Raw genomic sequence first — 19,731 nt, forward strand, 5'->3', positions numbered from 1 at the left:
ACGCTCAGAGTGGTAAACAAGATCTGGAAATATCTGGTTAGATGAATCCGCTGCTGATGATTTAAAGGGGTTGACGGCGATGGTGATAATGCATATACACAACTACAAATCTAACAAAATATATCCGGCAGTCGATCCTATTCCTATTCTAAAACAGAATAAATTCGCTAAATTATACACTGGACGACGGCTCTCCATCCGTCACAAAAATTCACTTTGTGACAGTTAATATAGAACTATAATCTAGAGAGAGTACCTCTTCGAAACAGTTGTTAACTGGTAACTAAATTAATAATTTTGTCAGGTTGGCATTAAGTTGAGTTGACTTTGTTAGGTTGGCACCAAGATGAAGATTGTAATGCATTTATCGCGGAAACATTGGTTGGGGACTGCTACTTCAATCAGAGCTATTCTTGGGAATATTATATTTCTAACTGTCAGACTCGCTTCGCCTGCCATATCCGTTTAGCCAGACGTTTAGTCTGGACCCCCGTCTTAATCGTCCTAACATATGTTAAAAATGCAGGCGAGCGAAGCGAGCCTGCTGATCTCATTCTTGGAAGATCCAGTCGGGGGTCCAGGGCTGCCCCCTGGCGAGACGGATATGGCGAGCGAAGCGAGCCAGACGGCTAGTCACAGGTATTTTCCTTAGAAAACAAGCCATCAAACTCACGTAAGATACAGTGGTCAGAGTCATCTCTTGCCCTTCGCCCCAAAATCCCATTTATGCATTTCCAATTCAGTTTGATGTTGTTCTTTGCATTTTGAAAGTTCATTATGATGAAATCTCTTTTTTCATTTTTTATTAATTTATTCACTCTATTTCTGAACGCACAGTATTGTATTTTGAAAGTTAAATTATTTCTATTATTTTTTCAACGTCTAAACAATCTACCCCTCTCTTTAAGCTGATTATATAAGTCGGTTGTCATCCATTCATTCTAGAATAGGGTCATAATTTGAACGTTTATTTTGATATTTACTAGTTGTTGCTAATTAATAAGCTTAAGCAAAGTTTGATGTAATAAAATCATATATCAGATTTGGAGAGTGTAAAAGGTCTGTTATATTCCAATCAACATGATATAGTAGTTCAAATAATAGCAATCTATCTGTATTATTTAGATTTTTATCAGAGTTATCTGTATCATTGCAGAGTGGAGCTATTAGATGAAGATTACATGCGATAATCTAGTGGTCTGAAATTGTTACGTTGATAACGCTGGTGTCCACATCAACATCTTTAACCTCATACAAGAGAAATGATACTCTACTTCTACTTATGAAATAGGAATGAATGAATTATAATTATACACCAAACGTAGATAGTAAACGTAGACCATGTGATAATTGTCCATTTCCTACTTCTCATTTCACAGCAGGACTTTCTTACGGAATAGGCTGATTCTGGCATTTCAGAGGTGGAAATTAATTATGAAGAAGGATTCAATCACAAGAACAATTCAAAAGTTTGCTATTATGATATGGTCAACCAGTATTGATGACTAAAAGAGATTGAGATGGAGTACTGGATAATTGAAGACTACCATTGCCAGCAGGGCAATGTATTTGTGTTAATATGAATGTAAAGAGTATACATATAGATTTGTGACATTCCTGTAACTCGAATATTGAATCGCAGTTGATGGCTTCAATAATGCACTTACACAATGAGTCATTTCTATAGAGCTGTGTCAACTCCAAGTTAAACTTTTAATAAGCAAACTTTTAATTCAATATCCACGGGGAAGCATAAATATTAATTCGCTCCTGTGAATGTTGAACATAACTTTTACTTCTGCATCTAAGCGTCGTCTCTGACTCCTACCTACCCTCGACATGTCTGATTGCAGATTTCGCTTATAATAGTATTCAATGAGCAAATATGATAACTTTCACCACACAGTTGTCCCATTCGCTTAACATCACAGTCAATCACTGCGAGATCATTCTGATCAACACTCTCACAAATATCCATTAGACAAAACATTTCCCTCTGGAAAAGGATATATTTTCACTGTTGAAAACAAGTTTTCATTGCTGTGACTGCTACTATTGTCGAAGAGTTTTAACGACCGTCCCTGTCACAATCATAAAACATAGCCTTGTCCCTTGTAAAAGCTATTCGTATTAAAGTTTGAATATATTTCTGGAAAATGTGCAACGTAGTAGCTTCAAGCTCTCTTACGCTTGCGGAGCTTCTGTCAGCAGTCCCCTAATTTGCTGGGGCTGTTGTTTTTACGTTTCCACCCCATATCATCGATGGAAAAATTATTTCTCTATCATTCGTAGTCTAACAATACAGCATATCTGAAAATTTGTATGAACATTATCATTCTATAATGATTGTTGATCGTTGCAACTGTTCTACCTATAAGAAGTACAAGAAAGGGTGTGTTTTTTTTTAAGTAACATTATCAATACATTCCTCATAGAATAATATATTATGCTGATCATTCGGCTTCCGGACTCGAGATAATGTAGAAGTTGAAAAATCATTTTGTAGCAAAACTGTATAATACAAACATGTTCTGAGATGCAAGCTTTCTACTTTCACAAACAAAAATGAATAGTTATTAAAATATATACAATCATACAATATGTAAATATGTACAATCAATCAGAACAATAAAGTAAAATTATTGACACAATCATGACAATTCTGAGTCTCTCTAGACTAGTAGTTCTGTGAACAGTAGACCTCACGCAGTATTCTCATCCACAGGCACCTGATTGAAACTATAGACCTTATGGAAGGAAATACAGCAATAGACTGGCTTCTCCACACATCTGTGTAATCACTTGTCAGCTGATTCATGATGAATATATTATAGTATATATAATTCTATAGTCTGATTTTTACTCTTCTATTGGCGTTTGAAGGAGGCTCCTTTCTCCTTTTATATTATCCTTGAAATGCAAAATTTCCAAAAACTTTGTATATACGTCGACGCACAATTAAAAAAATAACATACCTGTCAAATTTCATGGAAATCTAACACTGCGTTTCGCCGTAGATGCGCAACATATAAACATTTGAACATTTAAACATTAAGAGAAATGTTAAACCGTCGACTTGAATCTTAGACCTCACTTCGCTTGGTTAATAAAAGTGTTCTTAGGTGGGTAAACATTATAATGTTGTGATAGAATATTTGAAATTATTTTGACAGATAATGCATTTCATTATCTAACCCAAGAGCCATCATAACAGTTTGGAAAATAACTAAGCAGATGTCTAAACTTATTGAAATGTGTGATCAAATTGAACGTTGTAGCCTACTCTAGATTGATTGCTCCTCCAAATATGATTGAAAAATGTACATAAGAACGAATCATTTCATTTCTTCATTTGGTATATTAGATATTGGATACAAACTAAACAATTCCACAGAAGATTATTCATGTTTTTGTAAGATCTAAGTACAGTATAACAAGAAGTGTTGGAGACCAAGTAATAGTCACACTCAGAAGATGGTTACGACTGATGAATAGGAGAGATGATCAATCAAGTCCACATTCTGTAGCATTGTTTTCATGGCTCGCATCAGCATTTGATCAGTATTCGCATCAGATTTTAATACAGTACAAGAAATAGGTATTTAGTATTTCATCTGAGAATTGTTACTTTTCCATCAAGATTCTTCTAAATCCAAAGAAGAGACGTTTATTTCAAATGTAGTTATTTGGTCTTCACCACCCCCTGTTATAACAGATGGACTCGAATCAACAGAATAGTACATAGTACTCCGAATAATATGGGGAAAATGAGTAAATTCGTGATAACTTCCAAGGCTCTTTCATTTCGAAAACTCTCTTAATTTTGTACACAATATTTCATCTCCGACTTTGGGCTTCATCCCGCACTTTCTTGATACTAATTAGAAAAAAATTCTTGTAATTCGGGCAATCAAATTTAGTACTTCATAATCATAAACATTTATCAACATACTGTAATTCAGCTACGAAATATATTGGTATTAAATATTTGCGCTCGGAGCTGGGAACATTGAAGATGCGAGTCTTCGATCTCAACAAGATTACATTTGTTTCGTCGCAATACACTTTGGAGCCTGCCCCATAAATCTCTCTTTGCAAATCAGATTAGGAGACTATCAATAAATTGCTGAACAGAAAGAGATAGTAACATAGGTCTTCTCAACAGTTTCTCCACGTTTCTTTTTGTTGCTCTAAATCCATTATCTGGAAAATAAAAGAATCCTGGAATAAATTGAACTCTCTTGATCTTAGCCCGTTATTCTCCTTCATTATTATTTTATAGGTTTTGGACGTCGCCTTGAATTCACAGCTTTGGTTTCATTTGATAGCCGAATGAATCTTAATAAAATGTTTTCTCATGTTCTGAGAAGTCAACTGATGATGAAAATTCATTTATATGAGAATCAAGCCATGCTTTAAAATTATCAATATATTTTATGATCTGTTTCAGAGGTTCCGAAGTTTGGGAAGACGATTGATAACGTGACAATTCCTGTCAGTCGTGAAGCTGTTCTTGACTGCATAGTCGAAGATCTTGGATCATACAAGGTGAGATTTCATTATATTATATTGATAATTATTTACTAATACAATTCAATTTCCACTAAAACCATCAAATTCAATAATCATTTTTTTGGACAGCTTTTGATGATCCTCAAAATTTGTCTTGTTCCCTATTTTAAAGTTATTTGTCAAAATAAGTTTCTATCAAATGGAATTCTGTAACAGGGAATAACTTCAGTAGTATTAGTTGCGTTCCGATTGGTTTTAGCTCCTTCGAATTGGATACAAGTACTCAGGTGCAGTATTTTACAGTGTCCAATCCATTTCGATCACTGTCAATACTGTCAATAATATATTGGTAGATTCGTGATCTAATCTGGCAATAGATAACATTTTTATGGAATTCAACCAAATTGATATTGTTTCATTTTTATGAATTGTGAACCATGAGTCAATTTTGTAGACTCATCAGAGAGAATGTTGCAGTGTAGTGATGCACACAGATGTGACGAAATTTGCTGTGAGGATGGAGAAAAGTTAACAAAGCAAAGTTTCGTTGACTACACCAAGTCTACTTGACCTAGAATCTACAATTCCACCCCATAACAATGTGAAGAGAGAAACCAGATATAAAGTATGATAGAAAAATACTTATTTAACAGAGAAAAAATAAATCGCATTTATCATTTAAGTACGTTGTTGAATGGATTTTCAGTATTTGTTTTGTTCACTCAAATCACGGAATTATGAGGTGTCTGAACCTTATTATTTGTCAGTAGTACGATTATTATCAGTAATGATTTTACACACTGTTCTGGTGCATATATCCAGTTTGTTAATAACTTCTACTTCTTCTGCTAGTGCCTATTCGTACCGAATATTGGCGATCAGCCTGACTATGTAAAATATCCTATTTACAGCCATCCTGAAAAGTTATGTTGTAGTCTTTCAGAAGCAGGTTCGAAGGTTTTTCAGCCGTGATATTCTTCTTCTTCATGGTACTTTTATGCCAAATATTCCCTTGGAGAACAGAAAGATAATACCAGTTTTCCGTAATTAAACTAATTAGTCGATAAATTAGTTGCTTAATACTAGTTTCAAATTATTTATTTGTCACAGACTTGATCATTTTCGTTCGTTTATCCTGAAGTATTCGCGTAGTCTATCAAGACAAAATTACTCGCGTGGGGTGTCTGAAGCTACTCGGAGATATTATGTGCAACTGTATCTTCAGAAAATGTATTTTGTAGAGTACTGATATCCTATTATATTGAGCGAGCAATTTCTGAATTTTTATATCTAGTTATTTTAATATCTGGTTATTTTTATGTTCAACGGATCTCGAAAACGGCTCTAACGATTTTCACGAAATTTGGAACATAGTAGGTTTATGATATAAAAATTCGATTGCACTATGTCTCATCCCTGGGAAAACTCGCTGAAGGACATTAAAAGAATAATTCATCCTTTGAAGAACCAGTCCGGCTTCTTATGGCTCAAAAACAGGGTTTCAATAAGCATGTACATTGTATGATATAACTATTCGAACTAAAATAATGGGCGTGACAAGCATTCTAATATAATATTTTCTGGGAATATGAAGAAGATGCTTACTTTTTAGGGATTTATCAACTTTTTCTCTATACTTTCTTATCAACTGGAACAGAGTCTTCAACCATGACTTTTGTAATGATGATGGTTGGAAAATTATAACAACAACAATATATATTAATTAAACATAACAATGGGCAGAATTAGAAAAAGTATCGGGGCACTGAGCTTCGCTCGTTATTTATTTATTGATAAACAGAACACAATCCTTCAATATGATTGGGGAAGGACAAATAGGCACAGCCAAAAACTGTCTCTTCCCTGAATTTTGATTTATACACTATAAATGGTCCAAAAAGTAGGTTATGTTTCGTACACTTGAATTCACTTGACAGAGAATGTGATATACCTCAGAAAATAGGAAAGTTCAACTCAATTTGTGGAGTCATTCACCGAACATTAAAGGGTAAGGCCAGAAAAGAGACTGAGATTAAGTTCTATAGTACAATGACCATCCCTTTAATGACATACGGTAGTGAGGTATGGACAAAGACCAAGAATGATGACTCACGAATTCAGGCATCAGAGATGAGGTTTCTGCGCAGCATTGAAGGATACTCGAGACGAGACCACATAAGTAATGAAACAATTCGAAGTGAGTGCAATGTGCAACCACTAACAGCAATCACTAAAAAATACAGAATGAAGTGGAAAAATCACCTACGTCAGCTAAGGTTGTCTAAGAAGATGAAAAGTTTTTGAAAACAAATTTTATTCACCGAATCGTCGTACATAACCCCGACGTTCAGAGTTGAAGGAACAAAAACGGACTAAGCACGGCGCGCAGGCCGCTAATTGGTTTTATTGAATACTAATGCTGACTAAGCTCACTACTACTAGCACACCTATAACTCCTCCACCCCAAAATTTTTCATCGTCCTCGATGATTAGACTTAAAGCTCATAATTTGGGTATAGCATACACCAAAGTTGGGGGTTGTTGTGGAGAATTTAACAATGATACATTTCTAGGCTTCGAAGCATGATTACGATATAAAAAGACTATAAAAACCAATACAAAAATAGAAATAGCAACTAAAAAAATAGTAAATGATATTCTCGCTACCATAATCGTTAAACAAAGATAAATCATTAAAATTATAATTCTGTTTCTCAAAGGTTGACATGTTTTTCATATTATCTAGTTTTTCTATCAATAAAATCTTTTTAGGAATATTAGTCAATTTAAATGATTTAGACATTTTGAAAGTAGAAGGAAGACGTTGGTCTTCCATTACATCTCCATTATCTAAATTAATAAGAAATGATTTTGAAGGATTTATTTTATCATTATTGATTTTGATATGTGTTTGATCATATCCATAGGTACAATTACTTAATTCATCATACTCCATAAAAGGAATAGGTTCAGAAATATAATTACGTTGACAATTGGTCAATTCATTATTTTCTAAGATATCCTCAATACTAAGATCTTTGATTTTACGCATTGTTCGGCAATAAGAGGCGTTGAGGTCATGTAGACATTGGTCTAGTACCACTAAGCCTGGTTCAGCTACAGAAATTAATTTCTCACTGACATCTATTGTATAAAAATGATTATCAAGGAATACAGGATAATTGGATGAGACGATAGGTATCAAGCATAGTGCTTCTCATGGGAACGGAAATAAAATATGTAATAAAATTCTCAGAGATAGTACAATGAACTGTGCTTGATTTCCACAGCGTTTCAATATTCTCACTAGCAATTTTTCCTCTGTGGGAAAGTGTGATATTTATAAAGTCAGATTTATGGATAATTGAATAATGAATTTTCGAATTGGAGCAAAACTCTATACTATCTAATAATGCATTTTCTTTGATCTCCATTAACTCTAGATTCAAATTGATTAAAGATATAGTTAAAATTTGATTCAATACAGTTGCTTGTGAATGAGTCACATTCTTAATCAAATCATTATTACTATTAATCCTATTCAAATCGTAATTAAACTTATCAACTAAATTATTATTTACAACAATATTCTTCTTTTCATTTTCAATAAGGATCCTCTCATTCTCTTCTAATTGGTTAATAATTTGATCATAATTCGTTTTATCATCTGCATCTAAGTTACCAGTGAACCAGGAGATAGCTTTCCCTAATACATTAAACAGTCCTCTCTTTTTACGAGATGAAGGATACGAAGGAAACAATAAACTCAATTTTTCGAAAAGATTGTCACGCATTTGCATGAAGGGAATCATAAGTTTTTTCAATGATGGTGATACATTTTGCAACTTGTCAATAGAATCTGATAAATCCTTAATTTCTATCTTAATGCTACTTATATTAGAATAATATAAGAATGTAAATGTCTCGTTTATGTACATATATGTCGTTCAATTTGTACTGGTATGAGTCCGGCTGTATAGTCAAGTCCACTAGCTCGTACGCTTGTACCAGGGGTTGGTAATGGAGGATTAGAGCCAGAAGCAGTATTATCTGTAACAATACGTTTCTTTTTCACTTTCCTATTTCGTTTCAATCTATTGGGATGAAGTTTTAAAGTTCTTTTCTTAGATTGATACGTATTTTCACCTATCTTTGTTGCTTCAAAGTATTTTGGGAGATATTTCTTGTTCTGAATACTTCTCACATATCTTACGTCATCTGAATAATTTGGGGGGTTCTTCACGATTTTTGTTAAGTTTCTCTGTTCTCTTTTCTTTCTCTTGATCAGTTTTCTTTTTGATGATATCACGGAAAGTTTCCAACTCTTGGAAATATCTGTCAGCTAATTCTTCAGTAATTTGCACTGGAGTTTTATCCAAAGTATTGAAATGTTTGAATTTGCCGAAAGTTAATTCTAGTGGGGTCATTTGGTGAGTCGAATTCAAAGAGTTGTTGTATGTGATAATAGCAAGGTCTAGTTTCTCTTTGAAAGATGCTTGTGGCATTTCAGTTCCAATTCCAGTGAGCAATTCAACCAGAGTGGAATGCGCACGTTCTATCGAACCTTGGCTATCAGGATGTCCAGATGAAGCATAATAGGGTGTTATCTCATACTCGTATAATGCTAAAAATTGTCTCACAAGAGCATTATCAAATTCCTTCCCTCCATCCATACACATTGTATCGGGGATTGGATATTTTGAAATGTAATCTTTCAGCGCTTTCGTTATGGCAGGGCCATTAACATTATCAATCACAAAAGCTTGGAAGAATTTAGAAAATAAGTCAATCGTGCTCATCACTTTATGGGACTCGAACGAAAATACGTCTACTTGAATTTTCTAGAAAGGTCGCATTGGGGTAGGTGTTACTTGATACTGAATTTTAACAGGTCTTCAGTCGTATTTTGTGCGTAGACATGTTGGGCAATTATTTACATAATTCTTTACATCACTATGCATATTGGGCCAATAGTAATTACGTCTCAATTTCAAATAATTTTCGTTTATTCCACGATGGAATGTTTTACCTTCATGATAAGATGGAATGAGTTCTTTCTGTTCTTTCACATCGGTTACATCTGATAATTTTATCTTATAAATTTTGAATTTCGTAGTTTGACTTGCCTCTTTCAGTTTTTCAATCAAAAAATAGAGAATGCTCTCCGCAATGGGCTCGAATTTCTTGTTAGGACTTTCGAAAACAATACCGTAGGTGAGATCTGGTTGGAAATAAGTTTTCATCTTCTCTAAGTTATTTGAAATATCATTTTTCGAAGAGACAAGTATGTTGACTCTGTTCTTATTGAACACTTTCATGAAATGAATTCCAAATTTCCCACGTTTTAGGACAATTTGATATTTCTCTTTGTTGATTGGAGAACTGTCGCCTACTATAGCGGCTCGGTCATCAGATGATTCTTGTGAATGAATCGTGACTAAAGTCATTGTCGTTTTCCATTTCATTGTTTTGATCTGGAGGCACGTTCAGGTTTTGATTTGGAAATAAATCTGCTAGTACTTGATCTAGGTCAACATCAGTTTCATTCATTAATTCATCCATTGGTATTTCAAGAGAATTTGTAGGTGAATTGAGTTGAGGTATTTCTTCTGAATCTAAATTAACAAGAGTTTGAAAGTCAATTATTTCGTTATCCAGTACTTTAATCGGATTTCGAGATAATGCGTCGGCGACTACATTCGATTTTCCTTTCAAATATTCCACAATGAAATCGTACTCTTCCAAAAGAAGTTTCCATCTTAAGAGTTTGGAATTTGGTTCTTTTAATTTCCTGAGCCAAACAAGGGGTTTGTGGTCTGTTTTAACAACAAATTTTCTACCATACAAATAAGGTCGAAAATGTTTTATGCTCCAAACGATACTTAATAACTCTTTCTCAATGGTTGGTAGATTACATTCTGCTCTATTGAGAGTACGGGATGCGTATGAAATTGGGAGGTCGGATCCATTTATGTTCTGTGAAAGGACACTGCCTTTGCGTCTGTCGTCTGACGTCTGTCTGGCGTCTATCGTCAAAGTAAATGTTTTATCAAAATTTGGAAATGTCAATATGGGTGAATTACACAGAGCTTGTTTCAAGTTATTGAATGTTTCTTTGTATTCAGTGTTGTTGACATTGATTTTCTCGTCTTTTCTCAAGGCTCTAGTTAGAGGTTGGGCAATTTTCGCATAGTTTTTAATGAGTTTTCTATAGAATCCGGTCATACCAAGAAATTGTTTTATTTCTTTAACGGTTTTTGGTATAGGAAACTGTGAGACAGCTTCGATTTTGGCAGGATTAGGACGAATTCCATCCTTTGAAACAATGTGTCCTGAAAACAATAATTCCATGTTACAAAAGTTTGTTTTATCTAATTGAATCTTCAATTGATTATCTCTCAGTTTCTTGAATACTCTTCTCAAATCTTTCAGGTGTTCTTCAAATGAGTCAGAGAAGATTATTATGTCATCCATATACACTAATGCATTTGGAGTGTCACAAAATATAAGATTCTTAGCTCTCATGAAGCTTGCTGGTCCGTTCTTTAGGCCGAAAGGCATCCTTACGAACTCGTAATGACCGTCGTCTGTGCTGAATGCAGTTTTAGGAATATCTGCTTCTTCTACTTCGAGTTGATGGAAGCCAAAGGCTAAATCTAAACTCGTTAAATAAGTTGCTCTTCCAATTTTTCCAAAAAGGTCTTCTATGTTTGTGAGAGGGAACTTGTTACTTTTTGTCTTGTCGTTAATTTTTCGGTAGTCAATTACTAAACGTACTTTTCGTTTTCCTGAATTGTCAAGCTTTTTTGGTACTACCCAGAGTGGGGAATTGTAAGGTGAATTTGAAGGTCGGATAATTTTTCCGTCAAGTAATTTTTGAACTTCGATTTTTATGTCGTCTCTGAAAGCTACGGGATACCTATAATTTTTGGTATATACAGGAGAATCGTCAGTTGTCTCAATTCTATGTTTTAGTAAGTGAGTTGCAGTCAGTAAAGTGTTTTCTAATTTTAGTTTTGTCTTGGAATTCATGAACTAAATTTACAACTTGGTCTTTGTCACGTCTGTCAATATGGTCAAGTTGAATGATTTGGGAGATTTCGTCATGAGTCAAGGATTTCTCGGAAGGAGAACAATCCATTAATTCGCACTCTTCGATCTCAAGACACTCGATATTTACATCTCTTTCAACATCGGAAAAATATTCAAATTCACAAAAATCTCTATCAGTTACATTTACAAGTATTTCATTCAATTATAAAGCTGGTATATTCGTAATGCCTAGCTGTGCATCTGATCTGTTTATCAGGGGTAGTTTCAAAGAATTAATTCCCTTGTGAATTTTAACAGGAGTAAGTCCATTCAAAATAAATGTTTTGTCAGGGGTAATCATACAGTTTGTTTGAAAATCAATTTGAGCTCCAATTCTACTGAGTTTTTCGTGACCTAGCAAAATATCGTAATTAGAACTAAAGTCATGTACAAAATACAATTCATTACTTAAACTAGCATGCACGCAATTTAAATCTAAATTAACACGCCAATGTCCTGTAGCTTCTCCGGCTGGTGTTTTGATTTTGAATTCATATTTTTCTACATTAATACACGGGAAAGTCTTATTATCAGTTCTTACAAAATTATATTTGGATCCAGTATCAATTAATATTTTACAATCATTTACACACAGGAATGGCAACTCGTTCTTTTCACAATAGTTCATTTCAATCACCTCTGATTGCTTTGAGTGTTGTCTGCTCCTGAAAAATCATGGAAAGCTTCGGCGAGTTTGTCGACTTTGATAGCTGTTGAAACTTGGAGTTATCTACTTCTTCAGTTGTTTCAACTGGTTCAGTCAAATGAACTGAATTTGATTTTCTTAGATTCGAAACGGTTCGCATTGATACGTCAGTATTTTGGCGATTTTGATTTTGTTGAAATCTATTCTGGTTATTCACATTCTGATTAGGATTTCTGTGTTGAAAGTTCTGAGGTTTGAATTGTTGAGATTGAAACTGTTGGTGTTGATTATTTTGACGAAATTGATTTGGGAATGATTGTTGTTTGTTTGCTTGAACATGTTGAGAGTTTTGAAATTTAGATTGGTTGTTGTTGTGATGAGATTTATCATGGGTATTGTAACTTTTGTAGTGAATTTTTGAAACATCGGTTGAAAAGTTCAAGTGTTTTAAAACAGCGTTGCTTTCACTAATGATAGCTTGTCTTGCGTCTTGTAGATTTTTCACTCGTAACGTTTGAAGGTGGGCTCCTAGCTGGTATGGAAGTCCTTCAACTAGAACATTGATAACTTGTTTGTCTAGTTGGCTAGTCACAAAGTCCAAAAATTCACCGTGAACACCGTCAAGTTTGTGCCTACAAATTATGGTGGTTCGTTCTTCTTCAAGTGTATTCACAAATACTAGAGGATGTTGTTTTGGATTTAGTTTAAGCGTTAAAAGTTCTGATGTGAGTTGGTGCACTGATCGATTGTCTGCAAAATTGTTTTTCATGATTGTGATTACTCCTTTAACTGATTTGCAAGTACTGTTTATTACTACAATTTTGGCCATATCATGGAGTCTTTTCTTGATTTGAAATAATAAACGGAAGTGATTGGCTGGGGCTTCAATAATGTCACTTGTACAATATCCAGTTAGTAGAGTTTCTACCACTTCAAGAAATGATATGAGTTCAATTGGATTTCCGTCATAATCGGGGATTAGATCGAGATCACCCTTAGGTAATGGTTTTGAAATAGTCGGTACCTGTGCTGCAGATGCTTGTTGCTCTGGCTGCAGGGATGCTGCTGCTGCTGCGTCAGTCATGTTGTCTTTGGCAGGAGGTGGTGTTGGTGGCTGTAGTCGAACGTCTTCGTCTTCTTCTTCTGCTTCCTCAAGCAATTTCCTGAGTGAGGGTCGATGGTTCAACCTCAAGGAATCTGGATGACAGGAGTTGAATGAACGTCTGCCGGCCAGGATTAAGTTGATGATGATACCACTTCACTTTTATAGCACATTACTTCACAAAACTTCCGATCGCGGATTCAAGTCAAAACAGGTGTTAAGAATTAAAATTCACAGAAAAACCCGAAATTTTGATCGCGAATTTTCCTTCACCCGTCCCTGTTCGGGCGCCAGCTAAGGTTGTCTAAGAAGATGACAAGTTTTTAAAAACAAATTTTATTCACTGAATCGTTGGACATAACCCCAACGTTCAGAGTTGAAGAACGAAAACTGACTAAGCACAGCGTGCAGGCCGCTAATTGGTTTTATTGAATACTAATGCTGACTAAGCTCACTACTACTAGCACACCTATAACTGTCGTATGCCACCAACTCGTCTTCAACTACAAGCTTGGAAGTTACAGTTGGATGGTGAAAGGGACGTCGGAAGACCGAGGAAGCGGTGGACACCGGAACAGGCTTTACAAGCCTAGTCCATGATGGATGATGATGACTCCAATTCAGAGTGATAAACCATGTCATGTCAACAAATCGACTATTTTGAAAAAAATTGTAAATTTTCAAGAAATCACTTGTAGTTCTATTGATATTGAGGTATCAGATCAATTCCCCCATCTGGTAGTTTCAAATCAATCATACAACAATAATTGAGAGTCTTCTCATTTAAACTATGCATTTCATTTAAGATATAACTAAAATAAAACTTGGAATCTGATTTTTTTGTGAACTTGATTTTATTCGAGATCGAGACCCTGTAAATGTTGTAGCAGTGGAAAAAACACGAATATTATAGGCATAGTGTTGAAGACTATCCCATAAATTTTGAAATAACGTCCAGTTGAAGACTGTAGGTCAATTTTTGATGCCTGGAGCGGCACGTGAACAAGAAATAAAAGTACAGCTTAAGGCGGAAAAACAATAATTTTTCACCATATGCCGAACCTAACAAGTGAAAAAACAGTATATCTCACGACTCCTTCAAGATAGAGAATTTAAAATTGTATCAATCTCTTTGTAATCACTTGTTGAGAGAGAGAGAGAGAGAGGAGAGAGAGAGAGAGAGTGAGAGAGAAAGAGAGTGAGAGAATATCTATGATCAAGTTCGCAAAAGTATTTGTCATCATTAAAAAACAAGATGGCGGCAGAATTTTATAGACTTTTACAATATTGAACTCAGTAACTCACGTTATATATAATATAAACCAGATCTATTCAACCAATTCTATAGTCCATTCTATTCTGAACAATTCTGTGGGAAAAAGTTCCGGTATCATCACCATTTCCATATTATTTACAGGCAGTATTGTAAAAATCTTCAAATTTCTGCAACCATTTTGTTTTTTAATGATGATAACTATTTTTTAGATTGCCATCATAGATATTCTCTTTCTACACATGATGACAAAGAGATTGATACCATTTCCAAGTCTGTACCTTCAAGGATTATTGAGATACACGGTTTTCTAATTGTCACGTTTAGCATAAGCCTGATATGGAGGGAAAAATGTAACTTTGGCTGCAAACCATACTTTTCTCTCTTTTTCCAATGACGCTCCAGAAGTGAAAAATGGACTTAGAGCCATCAACTAGATGTCATTTCAGAGCTTTGGGAATATTCTACAACACAGTCTCAGTAATAGTGGGTTATGTTCACTGTGAATACATTTACAGAGTAGAAAGTGAAATTTAGTTTCCGCAGATTGTATGTTCCAAGTTTTTGAAACTGAATTAATCATGGAAAGAGTAATTGAAATAAAATTAATATCTAGAAACTCATATTTTAGGTAGTTATGAACACTTTGGTGGTAGAATCAAACCGATATATACTATATATCACTATAACTGAATAGAAATCGATATAAAAGAATTTATCAGTTACGACAGCCATCTTGAATTCATCAATAAATTATGAAAAATATATTCGTTGCTTTTTCATCAATATTCTTATTCGGTTGATTGAAACAAAGAGATTGAAATCATTTTCAAGTATTTATCATGAAGTAGTCATGAAAACAATCGATTTTATAGTTCAGTTTTATTGATAATTAATTGTCTCAGCGGCTAGAATGACATCATAAAAAAATCATAACTCCAGAACAAGAGGTGATAAAAGCTTGAAACGAACGGGAATAGATCATAAATCCTATTCCAAAGAATGTTTGTTTGACACTTTGTATCGAAAAACTGTCATTGAAAGTAGTTATTCAGAACAAACTCTTATGAAAAATTGAATGTTTTTGTAAAACTGCATTTTTGTAGGTTAAAATCATGTTTCATGTGGAAATGTGTGATAACAAACTTGGTAGAATTGTTCATTTTGATTCGATTCGCGTTTATTAGAGGTCTCTATAATGGATGATAACCATTCTATGACCGTTTTAATTAATACTGGATCCACCATTCTGAATCGGCCATTACGCGGCCCAGTCGCGACCCCCAAATGCGCATCAAGTGGTTTGAATATCCTGAGGTACCCTAGGATTAGAATATTTAGGCCTGGTTCCATCTTCACGAAGTGCCCACGAAATCCCTTAAGTAACCGGACTGAACAGAATGATGTCTGTATAGTTTCGTCGTCTGTCGATAACAGAAGATGCGTGTGCCTGTGTGGGAGATCAGCTGTGTAATCATTCAATCAGCTTACCGTATCTTGCGAAAAATATTATCTAGAAATTTTATCAAAATAATCGATTTGTTGACATGATATGGTTTATCACTCTAAATTAGAGTACATTATAATATTCAAAGTCAATCATTATTTTATAGTTTTAAGTGATTAGTGAGTGTTATTTTGTTAATCAATTTCGTTTATAAACAATCTAAATTAGAACTTTTCTGTTTTTGAATATTTTGACTTGAAATTGGACCTTAATTCAAGTGTATGAAACATAACATACTTTTTGGACCATTTATAGTGTATAAATCAAAATTCGTGGAAGAAACAGTTTGGGGCTGTACCTGTTTGTCCTTCCCCAATCATTTTGAAGAATTGTGTCATGTTTATCAATAAATAAATAACGAGCAAAGCTCAGTGCCCCGATATTCTAATTTTTTCTAATTTTGCCCATTTTTATATTCAACCATCATCATTACAAAAGTCATGATTGAAGACTCTGTTCCAGTTGATAAGAAAGTATAGAGAAAAAGTTGATAAATCCCTAAGAGTGAGCATCTTCTTCTTATTCAAAAAAAAAATTATATTAGAATGCTTGTCACGCCCATTATGTTAGTTCAAATACATCATTGTTAGATCATACAATGTACATACTTATTGAGCTTATGACACTCATGAATGGAATGCTATTCAATTTTCGATCGCATACGTAAACAAAAAAGAAATATAAATCTTTTTTTGTGAAACTTGAGATTCAGACACAAAATGACTGAAATAATCATCTTTCACGTATTTCAATATAATTTTTAAAAGTATAGAAATCAGTCAAAAGCTTACGAATTGAATGAGAATAACGTAAGAAGAATTCGTTATCTATGCAGTAGGCTACTGTGCTTCATATAAACATAATTATTCCTCCTTCATTATTTTAAAAATTAATACAATTTTTATATTATGAAGTATCATAGAGAAATATTATAGACTTTTCAGCTAAAAATATTTCTTATTTCCAAGAAATAATTTCTTCTATTGTTCAATTTTATTACATATTTATATAGGTGAGTACTCGCCTGGGGTGTTGTGATCACTCCTGCCAAGTTTGACATAGCTGTATTATCCAAAAAATTCCAAGAACTGGTTAGTCCTACTATTTGATATCTAGTTTGATGAAAAGAGCTAGCTAGTAACCACCATATCGAAAAAACAGTAAAAATGAATCATGTATGAAGTACGACTAGTACTAGAGAAAACCTCTATAATTCTAGATTGCTTATTCTGAGATTCTGAGGTAGTACTACTTACTGTTTTATGAATATTGATAGTTTGCAATATTCATTCTCTCCGGCCCGTACAAATTATTGTACATAATCATCATCTTAGAAAAGTGGTGGGTCAAAATTTTGTGCACTAAAGGTAAATTACAGAGGAAAAATATCAACAATATCTAAGAGGAGCTTTGGGTTGAGAAATGCGAGAATTGTTGATTTCCATTCATGATGGAGACATTATTCTAACTTTTCAGACATCAATATTTTATCAATAATTTAGAAGGATGAAAATTGAAACGAGCATCCTCCTCCTGCTCTTCCTCCTTCCCTGATTTTTTCCACCTTCTCTACTTACATGATCTATACACTAATCTATGTCCTGGATGACGTCCATATGCAAATTTTCTTGTACGTCAGTATTAAAAATAAATACCGTGAATAAGAGAACTTAGCAGATTGAAGGTACGACGCTCGAGACTGTCCTGTTACGCCGACGAGAAATGCTTTGATTTGAGTTTATGTCTGATTCAATTGTTTATATTCCCACCAACACAAACATGTTTGATCGTCACAACATCAAAACTCTCAAATTCGTCTATCCAAATAATTTCCAAATTGAGACAAAGAATTTGTTGTAATTTTGCTTTGTAATAATAAAAAGTCCGATTTCAAATTAAAAATTAAATTTAGGAATATTATATTGAATAATCTTCTGAAAAGTTGAGAATCATGAACAGTCATTCTGTTGCTTCCGAATACCATCAAATTCTTCCAACAATAGTTTGTTCACGATGTGAATAAGAGCATTGCTGTGGAGCATCTTCGCAGAAGCAGTCTTTGCCCTAGAGACTCACCCACATGTCGCATTTCCATATATTGAGCGCGTTTCCAATGTGTTTTGGGAAATTTGTGCAAATTCGAAGAAGCGAACGCTTCGGTGGTTGACAGGTTCCATTATATTAATTGGTAACGTAAATTCAGCCACAACTCACAACCGAAAGTACTTGCTATTCAAGGCGGGGAGCGATTGCGGTTCACGACGATAAATTCAAAGAATAGCAAGAGGGTCAGTGCCATTAGAAGGAATAATAGAAAATAAGGTGCAATGACGCATGTAAATAGACAAAGTGGGTAGACAAAGCTCTTGCTGCAGTTAACAAAGGAGGCACGTACTGCGAACTGAAGGCGCGCACCGAACGGAGCCGAGTCGAGTCGTCTATGTGACTTGGTTTGCCTCAGACGAGACATAAAGCAGCTGCTGCTGCTGCTGCTGCTACTTCTGTTGCATCAATACTTCACCTTACCAGGACATTGCTTGCATTGGTTACTGGAGAATGGAGAGGTTAGGGAAGTATCATCAAACTCGGGTTCATTTTTTATTCTTGTCCAAGAAACAATAGAATTCTTGCCTTCCCATGTTTGTTTTGTACAAAAAAAATATTGTTTGAGGACTGTCCTCTCTCACAAGTTTCAATATTGATCAATTATACGATATTGTTCCATTATTGTCAAATAATATATGTTTATTATTGTTATCGCTCTACTATGATAATAATAAAGCATGTTATATTATAACAAGGTGGTGATTCAAGTTGATAAATTTTGCTGAACTTAAAATTTTGCAGCTCTGCCTAAATATTTTTTCACCATGATGCCAACATACGCTTTGCTTGTGTGCATGAGTAATGGAATAGGATTATAAAATATCCATGTCTCGGGTGGGCTTCGAGCCCATGACCAGGCGCAGTGAAGCAGGTTCATTCGAATATTATGTAAATCAATCCAAAGACGGAGGGAGATTGAGAACCAGTTTAGCCAATTTGAGTGATGAATAGCCAAAAGAGTGATGGAAGAAAGCGCACTTGCTAAGTTGTCAAAACAGGCTTAGTTGATGCAGTGCTTTCAGAGAGGAAACTAGGTATGCGTTGTTGAAAACTGACTAAAGACTACAGAATGCTGTCCGCTTTATCACGACAATATTGCGGCCAATGAAGGTCTACCCCTACTTTTCTCTGCTCTGCATATCCCTCCAAGTTGGAAGATGTTTCAATATAATTGCAAAATAGTAGGATTTGACCTTTTCATAACATGCTAGGCAACATGAGTATGATTGATCAATATATTGAGAATTGTCGACAGATGAATGCATTGAGAATTATTTATGAATAGGGCCGTTTGAGTGGCAGGTTTAAAAATAATTCTGTCATCAAAAAAGAATACGTCATCAATTAAGATAAGAACAGTTTGTTGTAATCGATAAGAAGTAGAGTTCAGCATGTAGTTGACCACTGTAGCTTATTTAAAGTTCAAAAGCAAGATTCCTCAGGTAACCTCTGCATGAGTTCATGTGCAGTGAAGGATGGCATTCTCTATTCGA

General features: G+C 34.5%; 1 protein-coding gene across 2 annotated transcripts in view; it reads left to right on the top strand.

Annotated features, from left to right (window-relative positions):
- The window catches only part of LOC111053150 (limbic system-associated membrane protein), a 267,005-nt gene that overhangs the window by 171,122 nt on the left and 76,152 nt on the right, over window positions 1-19,731 (top strand). For both annotated transcript variants that reach the window (XM_039420260.1, XM_039420267.1), the window contains exon 2: window positions 4,451-4,548. In XM_039420260.1, coding sequence (XP_039276194.1) covers window positions 4,451-4,548 — 98 coding nt within the window. The remainder of the gene's footprint in view (window positions 1-4,450; window positions 4,549-19,731) is intronic.

The sequence above is a fragment of the Nilaparvata lugens genome, chromosome 1 (genome assembly GCF_014356525.2).
Source record: "Nilaparvata lugens isolate BPH chromosome 1, ASM1435652v1, whole genome shotgun sequence".
Taxonomy (NCBI): domain Eukaryota; kingdom Metazoa; phylum Arthropoda; class Insecta; order Hemiptera; family Delphacidae; genus Nilaparvata; species Nilaparvata lugens.